This window comes from Papio anubis, chromosome 1 (genome assembly GCF_008728515.1).
Source record: "Papio anubis isolate 15944 chromosome 1, Panubis1.0, whole genome shotgun sequence".
Classification (NCBI taxonomy): Eukaryota; Metazoa; Chordata; class Mammalia; order Primates; family Cercopithecidae; genus Papio; species Papio anubis.
This window is the reverse complement of record NC_044976.1, coordinates 193,765,646-193,778,103: the sequence shown is the minus strand read 5'-3', so window position 1 is coordinate 193,778,103 and position 12,458 is coordinate 193,765,646. Positions and strand designations below refer to the sequence as shown.

The window sequence follows — 12,458 nt, the reverse complement described above, 5'->3', positions numbered from 1 at the left end:
TATATGGGTATATTGCCTGATGCTGAGGTTTGGGATTTTAATGATTCTGTCACCCAAGTAGCAAACCTAGGACCTGTAGGTATTTTTTTAGCCCTTGCCTTCTCCTTCCCTTCCCAGTTTTGGAATCCCTAGTGTGTTTCCATCTTTGTATCTTACGTGTTTAACTCCCACTTAAATGTGAGAATATGTGGTATTTGGTTTTCTGTTCCTGTGTTAATTCACTTAATGGCCTCCGGCTGCATCCGTATTACTGCATGGATTTTGTTCGTTTATGGCTGCACAGTATTCCATGGTGCATATGTACCATATTTTCTTTATCCAATCCACTGTTTTGGGCACCTGGGTAATGCAGGTGTCTTTTGGGTAGAACGATTTATTTTTCTTTAGGTATATATCCAGTAATGGGATTGCTAGGTCGAATGGTAGTGCTGTTTTTAATTCTTTGAGAAGTTGCCAAACTGCTGTCCACAAGGACTGAACTGATTTGCATTCCCACCAACAGTGTGTATGTGGTTTTTTTTTTTCAGCCTTGTCAACATTTGTGGGTTTTTTTTTTCTTTTACTTTTTAATAATAGTCTGCCTAGTATGAGATGGTATCTCATTGTTACTTTGATTTGCATTTCTGATGATTAGTGATGTTGAGCATTTTTTCATGATTGTTGACTGCTTGTATGTATTCTTTTGAGACATGTCTTCTTTTGCCACGTGTCTGTCTTTGCCTGCTTTTTAATGAAGTTTTTTTTTTTTTCTTGTTGATTTAAGTTCCTTATAGATTTTGGATATTAGTCCGTTTTTGGATGCATAGTTTGCTAATATTTTCTCCTATTCTGTAGGTTGTTTATTCTGTTGATAGTTTCTTTTGATAGTTGGTTTTGGCCCCCAGTGTACCTATCTCCTCAGTCCTGTCTCTTTAGTTTAATTAAATCCCAATTGTCCATTTTTATTTTTGTTGCATTTGCTTTTGAGTACTTAGTCTTAAATTCTTTGCTTAGGCCAATGTTTACAAGAGTATCTCCTAGGTTTTCTTCTAGGGTTTTTATAGTTTGAGGTCTTACATGGAAGTATTTAATCCATCTTGAGTTAATTTTTGTATGTAATGAGAGGTAGGGGTCCAGTTTCATTCTTCTGCATGTGGTTAGCCAGTTTTCCCAGCACCATTATAGGGTGCCTGTTTCCCATTGTTTATTTTTGTTGACTGTGTCAAGGATCAATTGGGTGTAGGTGTGGGGCTTTATTTTAGAGGTCTTTACTCTGTTATATTGGTCTGTGATTCTATTTTTGTACCCATACCATGCTGTTTCATTACAGTAGCCTTGTAGTATAGCTTGAAGTCAGGTAATGTGATACTTCTGGCTTTATTCTTTTTTGCTTAGGATTACCTTGGCTATTCAGGCTCTTTTAGGTTCTATATGAATTTTAGAATAGTTTCTTTCTAATTATGTAAAAAAATTTATGTTGGTAGTTTGATAAGACTAGTGTTGAATCTGTAGATTGCTTTGGGCAGTATAGACATTTTAATGGTACTGATTTTTCCAACCCTTGCACATGGAATTATTTTCTATTTGTTTGTGTTGTCTGTGATTTCTTTTAACAGTGTTTTTATGTAGTTCTCATAGATATCTTTCACCTCCTTGGTTAGATGTATTCCTAGCTGTTTTTATTTTATTTTATTTTATTTTATTTTATTTTTATTTTTATTTTTATTTTAATGGCTGTTGTAAATGGGATTGTATTCTTGATTTGGTTTTCAACTTGAACATTATTGATATATAGGAATGCTACTGATTTTTGTACATTGATTTCGTATCCTGAGTCCGCTGAAGTCATTTATCAGGTCTAGGAGTCTTTGAGCACAATCTTTAGATAATTTTACTTCCGCTTTTCCTGTTTAGATGCTGTTTATTTGTTTCTCTTGCCTGATTGCTCTGGCAAGGACTTCCAGTAGTATGTTGAATAGCAGCGGTGAGAGTGGACATCCTTGCCTTGTTCTTAGGGGAAGTGCTTTCAACTTTTGACTGTTTCATATGATATTGGCTATGAGTTTATCATAGATGGCTCTTATTATTTTGAGGTATGTTCCTTCAATGCCTAGTTTATTAGGAGTTTTTATTATACAGGGATGTTGGATTTTATTGAATGCTTTTTTCTGGTTCTATTGTGATGATCATATGGTTTTTATTTTCATTCTGTTTACGTAGTTAATCACGTACTGATTTGTATATGTTGAACCACCCTAGCATCCCTGGAATAAAGCCCCTTGATCATGAGGAATTGACTTTTTGATGTACTGCTGGATTTGGATTACTAGTATTTTGTTGAGGATCTTTGCATCTATGTTCATCAGGGATGTTGGCCTGTAGTTTTCTATTTTTGTTGTATCATTGCCAGATTTAGGTATCAAGATGATGCTGGTTTCATAGAATAAGTTAGGGAGGAGTTCCTCCTACTTGATTTTTGGGGGATAGTTTCAGTAAAATTGGTACCAGCTCTTCTTTGTACAGCTGGTAAAATTTGACTGTGAATCTATCTGGTCCAGGGATTTTTTGGTTAAGTTTTTTGTTACTAATTTCGTTTAACTCGTTACTGATCTGTTCAGGATTTCTGTAAACACGCGAGTCTTGAAGGGTTTTTTCCTACTTTTCTAACTCCTCCTTCTGTTTCTCTGTGTCTTCACATCTCCTAATATAGGTGCTCCTATTATGTCTCCTAATGTAGAGTGCTCCTTTTCTCCCAGGCACACAAAACCAAGTGCTATTTGGTTTTGGCCCCCAATGTACCTACCTCCACATTTCTGTCTCATACTTAACTTCCAATTGGGGTATGTGTGTGTATCTGTTTCTCTCTCCTTTCCTTTTAGTTCAATTTAGGTCTTTATGTTTTACAAGAATAATTTCCATGTAATAACTACTTTCTTCTACTCCTCACCTCCCAATGGAGCCTCAGTTGCTACAGTAAAAGAGGTTAACCTGCCTTAGCACCTTAAATTCCTCTATTTATCTGAGTAGTTGTCTAAGTATTCTTTTTACCTTACTACCTTTGAATACTGTTTCGTGTTCTGTTATGAGGTGGTAAGTCCAGTGTGGCCACAACGGGAGACATAAGAAAAGCTCAGAAAAACAAAGTTTATTATACTCACAGGTCCTAGAGACAGGAGGCACAGCGCACCATGCAGGGCCACGTGGGGGAAGACACCAGAGTGGTGAGGGGGCAGAATATAGGAGTGAGTGGAAGGTTTAGGCCACTACCTTTCCTGGGGTTTTTAAGGGGAATAGTTAGGCTGTCACCTTTTTGCAGTGGCATGATCGTAGCTGGTTGCAGCCTCGAACTCCTGGGCTCAAAGGATCCTTCCTGCCTCAGCCTCTGAGTAGCTGGAATTAGAGGGGAAAGCCACCCACTGGCTCTAGGCCACTACCTTTGTTGGAGTTTCTGTGGGAAAGTCAGGACAGAGTAAGCAGTTTAGGATTGGCTAACTTCAATAATTTTGGAGGGCTTTGGGACCACCTAGGGGTGGTCTCTAGTTGCCTGGTACCTGGCCCTAGGATGAAGGCAGAATATTGCCTCTAGAGTCTGATTGAGGAAATTTGGCTCTAGATTGGTTAGTTTGTCTATCAAAGACGTGCTCCTGGCTGGGCCCTTTGCTGTCTCCAAGAATTGACTAAACCTGGGAGGGGCAGTCTCTCCCCAGCCAGAAAGGTTTTTATGATGTCAAAATATCATTTATTAAAAATGTAAGAACATTTTACAATACAGAGACCATGCCTTCAGCTCATCCTCCCCCCAGAGGCAGAACCAGGGCACTTAAATACTATTACCAGTAGACCATTGTACCAGGGATACTAGACATCAGTCTCTCTGTATTATTTAGTGCTTTGTGACTTATAAGCAGCTTTGATAGCATTTTTATGCAACTTGAAAGTGGAACCAGTATACAGAATTTCCACAGACTCCATGAGAGTGAAATATTTGGTTCTCGAAGACCTCCTATTAGTACTGTGTTAATCTTTTAAGTGCTTGTCTCTGTTTTTCAAAATCTCATATTCTTTTAGCCTTGTTGATTTATTTAATACATCTTGAGCATGTTTCTCTAATGGTGAACAGTCTCTTTTTCCTCCAGTTTTATTGAGGTATGATTGACAAAATAATACAATGCCGTACTATCTTAAAATCTCCGCAAAGGTACTGATAATCCTGCATAGGGATAGAGATAGCAACTAATGACAAACGCACAACTTTAAAATAGTGAAACTTCTACGTGTAGCTTATGGAAGTGACTCTACTTGACTAGAATGTCATCGTGGAAAAAAATAAGAAAAAATAAAGGAGGTGACTCTAATTACATTTTATTTTCATGCAAGTTTTCAATTACTTGACACAAGCCTGCACTCAATTTTACTAACTATGTATGTCTAAGTAGTTCTATAGTTTTCTATTTGTGGAAGACTTTAGGAAAAAATAGAAGAAGCGATTTTATGAATTTTTAGAAAGTGAAATATTTATACATATCTTTTATAATTATCTCAAGGAAACAAATAGGGCTCTGGTTCATGTGCTATACCTAATGATTCATTCTTATTTAAGTAATACATCTGCCAGAAATTAGGGTGTGTATATTGGCAGACGTTAGCACTGTCTTAGAAACACTGCTGTAAGGTTCTAACTTTGTGCTCTTCTGACTGGTCTGCTCTGGATGTGTGTGCACACACAGGTGTAAGCATGGGAAGATGGGGTATTTGAGTGGTAGGAAATGGAAGTGTAGAACCATATCCATGGTCTAGACAATTCTTACAGATTCCTGTGGTCTGTTATATTTTATTCAGTACATGATGTTCTGACTTTTTCTAAATAATAACCAGATATAGTAATTTGAAAACAATGTATTATAATACCTTAGAAAATATTTCTGGGTGTTAGGGTGGCCTATCTTTCCATAAATTAGCCCTATTCTAATATCAGATCACAGCAAAAGTGGTTAAAAAGCGCTCGCATAACATTTTTATTTTCTTTCTTTCTTTCTTTTTTTTTTTTTTTTTTTTGAGACAAGTTGTACCTCTATCACCCAGGCTGGAGTGCAGTGGCGTGATCTTGGCTCACTGCAACCTCCGTCTTCTGGGCTCAAGCCATTCTCGCTCGGCCTCCAGAGTAGCTGGGACTTCAGGCACGCACCACCACACACCTGGCTGATATTTTATAGAGACGGGGTTTCACCATGCCGCCCAGGCTGGTCTCGAACTCATAAGCTCAAGCCATCTACCCACCTCGGCCTCCCAAAGTGCTGGGATTACAGGCATGAGCCATCACACCCAGCCTCGCATAACGTTTTGAAAAATATAATTATAGCAGGGCCCTTGCTAATGAGATACATGCAGCAATCTGTTGTTTAGGATTAAAGGAATTAGTACAGCTATTGTTTTCTTTATGCTTATCATGGAAAAGGTTGCTTTTTGCCATCAGATTGCTATTCATTAAAGTGTTTGGAGTTAATAATAAGTCTTTCTTGCTCTTGGCAAAGTCACCAGTGAATTTCTTCTGTCTAGCCACATATCAAGTAAGCTGAAAATAGAAGAGAGCCTCAGGGTCTCTTTGAACTCTGTTCCTATGCTAGCTGCTCCGGTCGCTGCATTCACATCTGAATTTTCACACACCATCTTATGATTGTAATTTATTATTTATATTTTTGTTTCTGTTTCTTAAGCTTATCAGTGTTTGTGTACTTGTCATGCAGTCCTGCTTTTAGAAGATAAACCATTTTACTGTGTTTCCTTTCTTTTGAATCCCTTCTCCTTGGAGGTATTTAGGAAAGTACTTATGTAAAATAGGTGCCTGATGAATGTTGGTAACTGAAATCTAGTGCTTTATTTCATTTATTTCTTTTAATAGTTGTAATTATTTTGCTTGCTTTCTAGGCACACAAACCAATGGTCTGGACTTTCAGAAGCAGCCTGTACCTGTAGGAGGAGCAATCTCAACAGCCCAGGCACAGGCTTTCCTTGGACATCTCCATCAGGTAGGAATGTTCTGCTCAACCATCAGTGAGAGTGAAAGATAGAGGCATAAAATACTGGGGCCTGAAGAAGTTATTTCAGAATGTGGAACCTTTTAACTTATTTAAAGCCTAGTGCTAATTATGTGTAATTGTGTCATTCTATTTGGTTAGTATGAAATCCTATAGTTTAGTTGAGTGTAGAGTCATTGACTCCACAGGTGTGTGGGAAACAAAGGAATTCCTTGTTGTGAATGGAATGTGTATAGTAACTGGTTTGCTGTTTTTGTAAGTGGGTATCTGTGGCGGCTGCCTGATGGTAGAAATTATCAAAATCATCCAAAAAGATGTAGCTACCATTGCCTGAGACCTGCTGTAAAAGGCTCTGAGCTGCAAGCTCATTTCTGTCCTCTAAAACAGTTCCAGACCATGACAGTTGATTTGGGCAACTACTCAGAGGCTTTTGCTTGACTATGACCCCCGCCCCCTAGTTTGAGGTTCAAAAGACTCTGCCTCAACTTTGTTAGCCTGTGTCACAACATTTTTTTTCCCTGGGTCTAAAACAGACCATGAATTCTGTTCATTCATGTTTTAGCTATAATGTAGAGGGAACAGGAATAAAAAAAAACAAACACTGGTACTCAATAGTTTTGGGATATGGAAGCTGATTAAAAATGGGAAACAGTGAAAACAGTTGGGAGCTAGACTATCAGAGTATCTCAACCCCTTGACTCATGTTCACAATTATGTATTAGAGCAATATTTTGGTGGTCTACATGTGTTGATAGTGATGGTGCTAGTGATGATGCCTAATGATGGTGATGGTAGTGATTCAGTGAAAAATCCGTATGGACATAAGACCTCCCAGGTTACATATTAACATATTAAGTTACTGAGCACTGAATATATACATCTTACTAAAGTCTTTTCGTCAAAATATGTCATCAGACCACCTAAACTATAAAAGAAATTCTTCTACTTGAAAACAGGTAAAATCCTGGAAAGCTGTTCTAAAGCCCATTTATTTGTTCACAGACTCAAAGGGATATCCTGTAGGCAGCAGTTATCATCTTCTATTAGAGTGAGGCCTAATGGAACACTTTTGCTCAGGCACATAGCTTTGTTTGTATCTTTGAAATGGAAAAACTTTGACATTAACTTTCAGATAAAATATTAAGATAAATCAACATCTAAAATGGATTTTAAAATATTTTAAATATATCCTAGAAGAAAAAAATGTTTTCATGTTGATTTTTTTTCTAAGAACATATTCAAGCCTCCACTAATTTTTCTGGGTTCCTAAGAGGAATAGGATTTTTGACAGAATTTAGTCAATTATTTGGACCTAGTAAGCATCTTTATCTGGCTTAAATATGTGATGGTCCAAATGTATTAAAGACTCCCTGAGGGCGCACAGATGAGGTGCAGTTTTCTCCCCACTGGGTCCAAATTCCGAGATGATTGCAACTCTCCCTGTACCAGCTCCGAGACCTCTAGATCTGGCCACTGATTACCAAAGTCATAGACCCTTCAATACCACCCAGACCACAGGACTGCAAACCAAAGAATTTTACTTGAAATTGCGACACCATTAAATCTCCCATCAAGACACAAGTCCTTGCATCTGATTAGATACATAATTAACAGTGTGACACTTGCCTTCTATTTCCAGCTCCCTTATTGAGAGAATTAGCACCTTGAACCTTTCCTTACCATAATTATAATATACATACACAAAATAGATGGTTTTAGGTCTGTTGCCCCATTGACTATAAGTTCCATAAAAATGGAAACCTTTTGTTGTTTACCTGTGTCCCAGCATTTACCAAAGAACCCCATGATACAACAGGTGTTCAGTAATTATTTGTTGAATAAATTCATAGATGACTAAATGGTCAAGTATGAGACTACTGAGGAAGAAATGATTAGCTTAACCTGTACAGTCTAAGACATTTCTCTCAGGGTGATTTTTGAGCTGAGTCTTGAAGGGTGTTAGAAACTAGCTAAATGGAGTTGGTAAAGGAATGCTCTCTCTTTATTTTTAACTTCCTATTTTTAAAAAGCTTTCAAATCTATAAGAGTTACAACAATAGAACAGTGTTCATCTGAAAGCCCTTCCCCTAGAATCACCAATTGTTACTATTTTACCGTATTTGCTTTATACCATATGTGTATATGTATGTACTTACACAAATTTTTTTTGAGATGAGGTCTTATTATGTTGCCCAGGTTGATCTCCAACTCCTGAGCTCAAGTGATCTTCCTGCCTCCTATACAACTATGATTATAGGCGTATACCATGGCACCAAGCCAAAAAAAATTTTTTTTGCTAACTCCTTTGAAAGTTGCAGACATTGTAACCATTTACTTCTAAATACTTCAGCATGTTTTTCATAAAAACAGCATTCTCTTATAAAACTACAGTGCAAATTTCAAATTCCAGAAACTTAACATTGATGCGATATCATTTTCCAATATTGGCCCATATTTATATACTTCCTGCCCACAATCCAGTCCATACTTTGCATTTAGCTGTCATGTCTGTTAAGTCTCTTTAATCCAGAACAATTCCTCAGCATGTCTTTGTCTTTCATGATATTGGCATTTTTGAAGAATAGAGGCCAGCTGTTTTATAGAATGCCCCTTTAACTTGAATGTGTTTGATTGTTCCCTCAATGGCTGAATTCAAGTTACGCATTTTTGAAAGGAATACAAGAGAAGTGATGCTGAGTCCCTCTCGGTGCATTCAGAAGCCATATCATATTGCTTTGTCCCATTATTGTGATATTAAGTTTGATTATTTTATTAAGGTAGTGTTGATCAGATTTGTCCACTGTAAATACGTTTTTTTGCCTCCTGGTAGGTAATACTCTGTGAGGCAGTACTTTAAAGACTGTATAAATATCCCGTTCCTCAACAAACTTTTACCCTGAAACATAATAAGTAAAAACCACATAAAATTTTTATCTTCTTCAAATCTTTGTACCTGAAGCTCTTTCCTTGGGCTCTTTGACTTCTTAGCCTTTAGGCCTTAAACATATTATCTCTTCAGGTAGGCCTCTCCTGATTACACTGTATTTTAAATGTGTTCTACATATGTCTTCAGATTTGGTTTTTTTTTGTTTTTGTGTTCGAGGGTTCTCATCTACTAACAGGACTAGCAGTTTCAAATAAAGGACATAGTAGTCAATGCATTTTAGCTCTTAACTCTTTACTGAGCTCCATACCAACATTTATATTTAATCTCAGGACATCTTGATGCTATGTGGTATATACAAAATGAAACTCATTATCTTCCCTGTCCCTATTAGTGGTACTGACATTTTCCATTTGCCCAGATTTGAACCCTGGAATAATGTATGACTCTCTTCTTTTCATCTAAATCCAGGCAGGATCCTTATGTAGTACATTGCAGAGACTTGCATGTTTCCTACTTTTTATTCCCAGTGCCACCATTCTAGTTTAGTTTTCCATTTATTCTAGCCTAGTTTATATTCTCTTTCTCCCTTCTCAGTCTTTCTTTGTTTCAGGACAGCAGTATACACCAGTTATTTTGTAGTGTTTCTCAGTTTGGGTTTGTCTGATTTTCATCGTGATTAGATTCAGATTCTATACTTTTGTTAGGAATGCAGCATAAGCAATGCTGTATTCCTCTCAGTGCATCATAGCAGAAGGCATGTGTCTCCTTCCTGATGACTCTTGTTTGTGCTCACTTGATTATTTGTCTGCCAGGTTTCTCCAATGAAAAGACACTATTTTACCCTTTGTAAGTATTAAGTATCATTGGAGACATAGTTGAGAATATGTAAATATCCTGTTACTCCTCAGATTTCTCACCCATCAGTTATCCATTGATGACTCTGCCTAAATCATAGTTCTTATCATAGTTGCCAAATGATGGTTTTCTAATTCCATGTGTATCCTTATTTTCACATAACCATGATTTGAACTTCCTGAATGTATGAAATGTTTTGACAGACATTTATGTGTGGTTTATAGGATAGATTTCTTATTTCGGCTAAGAGTTTTAAGTTATGATTATAAATGTTTTAAGGACTGGGCTGTGTGGGTGTGTAAATATATTTCTACTCTGGTGTATACATGGGACATTTGAAATTAAAATAAGTAGCTGGTTCTGATTGTTTCTAATAATAAATAATGTATATAGATAGCTTATTATATGTTCTTTAACACAATGTGGAAGATTAATTAAATTTTAAGAATCTAAGCATTCTATGAATACAAACAGAATGTTATATAAGGAACATTCAATACAAGTGTGGCATGGCTGATAGTGTTCATTTAGTGTGGGAAAACGTCTTCAAAAAAAGATTAACAGCATTTTTCTGTGGGACCAGTGGGAGTGGGGTAGGGTGGGTTGAGAAGGGACTTAGCTTGTTCATAAAGTTTTAACTCAGTAAGACAGACCTCTTTGTCTTCTCAGTTCTAGCTCGGTGACACATAGTAGACTTAAAATATTTAGTGATGACAACCCCTTGTGATGAATGTCAACAGTATTAAACTAGAATTTCCCCTGATTACTTATAGGTCCAACTCGCTGGAACAAGTTTACAGGCTGCTGCTCAGTCTTTAAATGTACAGGTAAACTGGGACCTGGGATTATGGATCAATCTTTTATTTATTTTTTCTTAAATTTTTCTAATTTTCTATAATGAGCATATATTTTATAATAGAAAATGCTTAGAAGTATTACCTTTTTAAAATTAGTGAATCTCGTGAAGATTCAAATAATGATAATTATTACCATTAATGAAAATCAATTTTATATTCTGCTACTGTGCATGAACGAGAGATGGACAGGAAAAGTCTGCTTTCCAAGTTTTATGTGTAAGTTCAGTAAAAATGTTTCTAAGTTATACTGCTATAACACATACCTAAACACACAGCCTGAAAGTTCTCTTAAATGCCAGTTTGCTTCCAAAAGGCTTGTTATTTATCATTTTTGATGTCTTAGGGAGACCTTATAGGGCAGAGGAAAGAACACTGGACTGTTGACAAAAGTGTTCACAAAAACAGTTTGACCAGGTTTGCATTCTCATTCTGCCACTGACTAGCTGTGTGACCTTTGGCAAGTCACATAACCTCCTTGGGTTCAGTTTTTCTCATCTGTACTTAAGTGGGGACATTTATAAGATTGCCAGGGTTCCTCTCCACCCTAAAATGTTAGGTTTCTAATAATTGTAATTAAACCTGTTCATAGATATTGGTGGACAGACAGTCAAAATGTTAAAACAAATCTGGCCACTTTCCTTCTTTGAACCATATGGCAAAACATACAAAGTTCAAGTGTTAGGCAGTGCTCTCTAACATTTCTATCAACCTGCTGGTTCCTTTCATTATAGTGTTTAGGTAACTAGCAGTCAAGAGAGAAAGACAGTATTATGGAAGATTGATTTCAGTGTTGCTAATGACTAAAGACCTTGGGTTGAGCATTTCATGAAACCCAGTTGAATATGGACCTAGTAACACGTGGGAACAAGGAGAGAAAAGAAAAAGAGATAATATGACCTTACTTTCTGAGGGAGAGGAGGCGGAAAATTGCCTTGGTTGCCATGGTAAACTTTCATCCCTTAGAGAGATGTTGGCAAACAGGCTGTATCTCCAGTGCAGAATGTTTACAGTCCTGCACCGTAATTATCTCTCAATGACTGGCAGAATTAATCAGAGCATTTATGTTAATTAGCCTTGCTGCAGTCCCTAAAACAGGTGGTGGGAAATATGCAAATCTATGCAGAATTTTAATGCTTTGCATAACCAGTTTTAATTACCATAAAATTTTCTCTTCGTGCCCCTCTCTCTTGACTGCAGCATTTTCTTTCTGAGCTTGTGTGTTAGTTGATGGGAGTTGCTAGATTTACCGTTCTGTAAAATATTAGGTGGAAAGTTCTGTGGATCAAGCGATCATTCTCTGAGGTGGTATATGGAGAAGTTTCAGACTGACCACCAGGTGTGTTAAAATATTGGTATGGAAGGTCTAATGTAGAGGTGAATTGAAAATGTGTTCTTCCCTTTACCCCCTATTTCTAGAGTTGAGGAACTGGGGGCTATGAAAAATAATCTATAAATTGGTGGGGGATGACTATTTATTTTTAAAAATTATAGTAGCAGTTTTGCTGGCATTGAAATTAAAAGTCTAAAAACTTAGTATATGAAACTAGGAAGATACAAAGAAAAGAAAGGAGGTAAACCAGAACTCATGACTGAGTAAGTCCATGGTTTAAAGGATTCCTAAAAGATGGGGTTTTAAGTACATTTCTTTTAATCAACTATTTGCAATCTTTTATTTCCTACCCCACTCCACCTCAGTCTAAATCTAATGAAGACTCGGGGGATTCACAGCAGCCAAGCCAGCCTTCCCAGCAGCCTTCAGTGCAGGCAGCCATTCCCCAGACCCAGCTTATGCTAGCTGGAGGACAGATAACTGGGGTAAGTGTTCACTGAGAGAATTATAATAAA

At 37.0% G+C, this 12,458-nt stretch overlaps 1 protein-coding gene across 5 annotated transcripts in view; it reads left to right on the top strand.

The window, feature by feature from the left end:
- POU2F1 (POU class 2 homeobox 1) overlaps positions 1 to 12,458 on the top strand; it is a 197,110-nt gene that overhangs the window by 130,559 nt on the left and 54,093 nt on the right. For 4 of the 5 annotated variants that reach the window (XM_021930945.2, XM_021930951.2, XM_021930950.2 and 1 more), the window contains 3 exons: positions 5,905 to 6,005; positions 10,530 to 10,583; positions 12,309 to 12,428. In XM_021930945.2, the coding sequence (XP_021786637.1) occupies positions 5,905 to 6,005; positions 10,530 to 10,583; positions 12,309 to 12,428 (275 nt within the window). The remainder of the gene's footprint in view (positions 1 to 5,904; positions 6,006 to 10,529; positions 10,584 to 12,308; positions 12,429 to 12,458) is intronic. The other variant, XM_021930953.2, reaches the window with a different exon arrangement.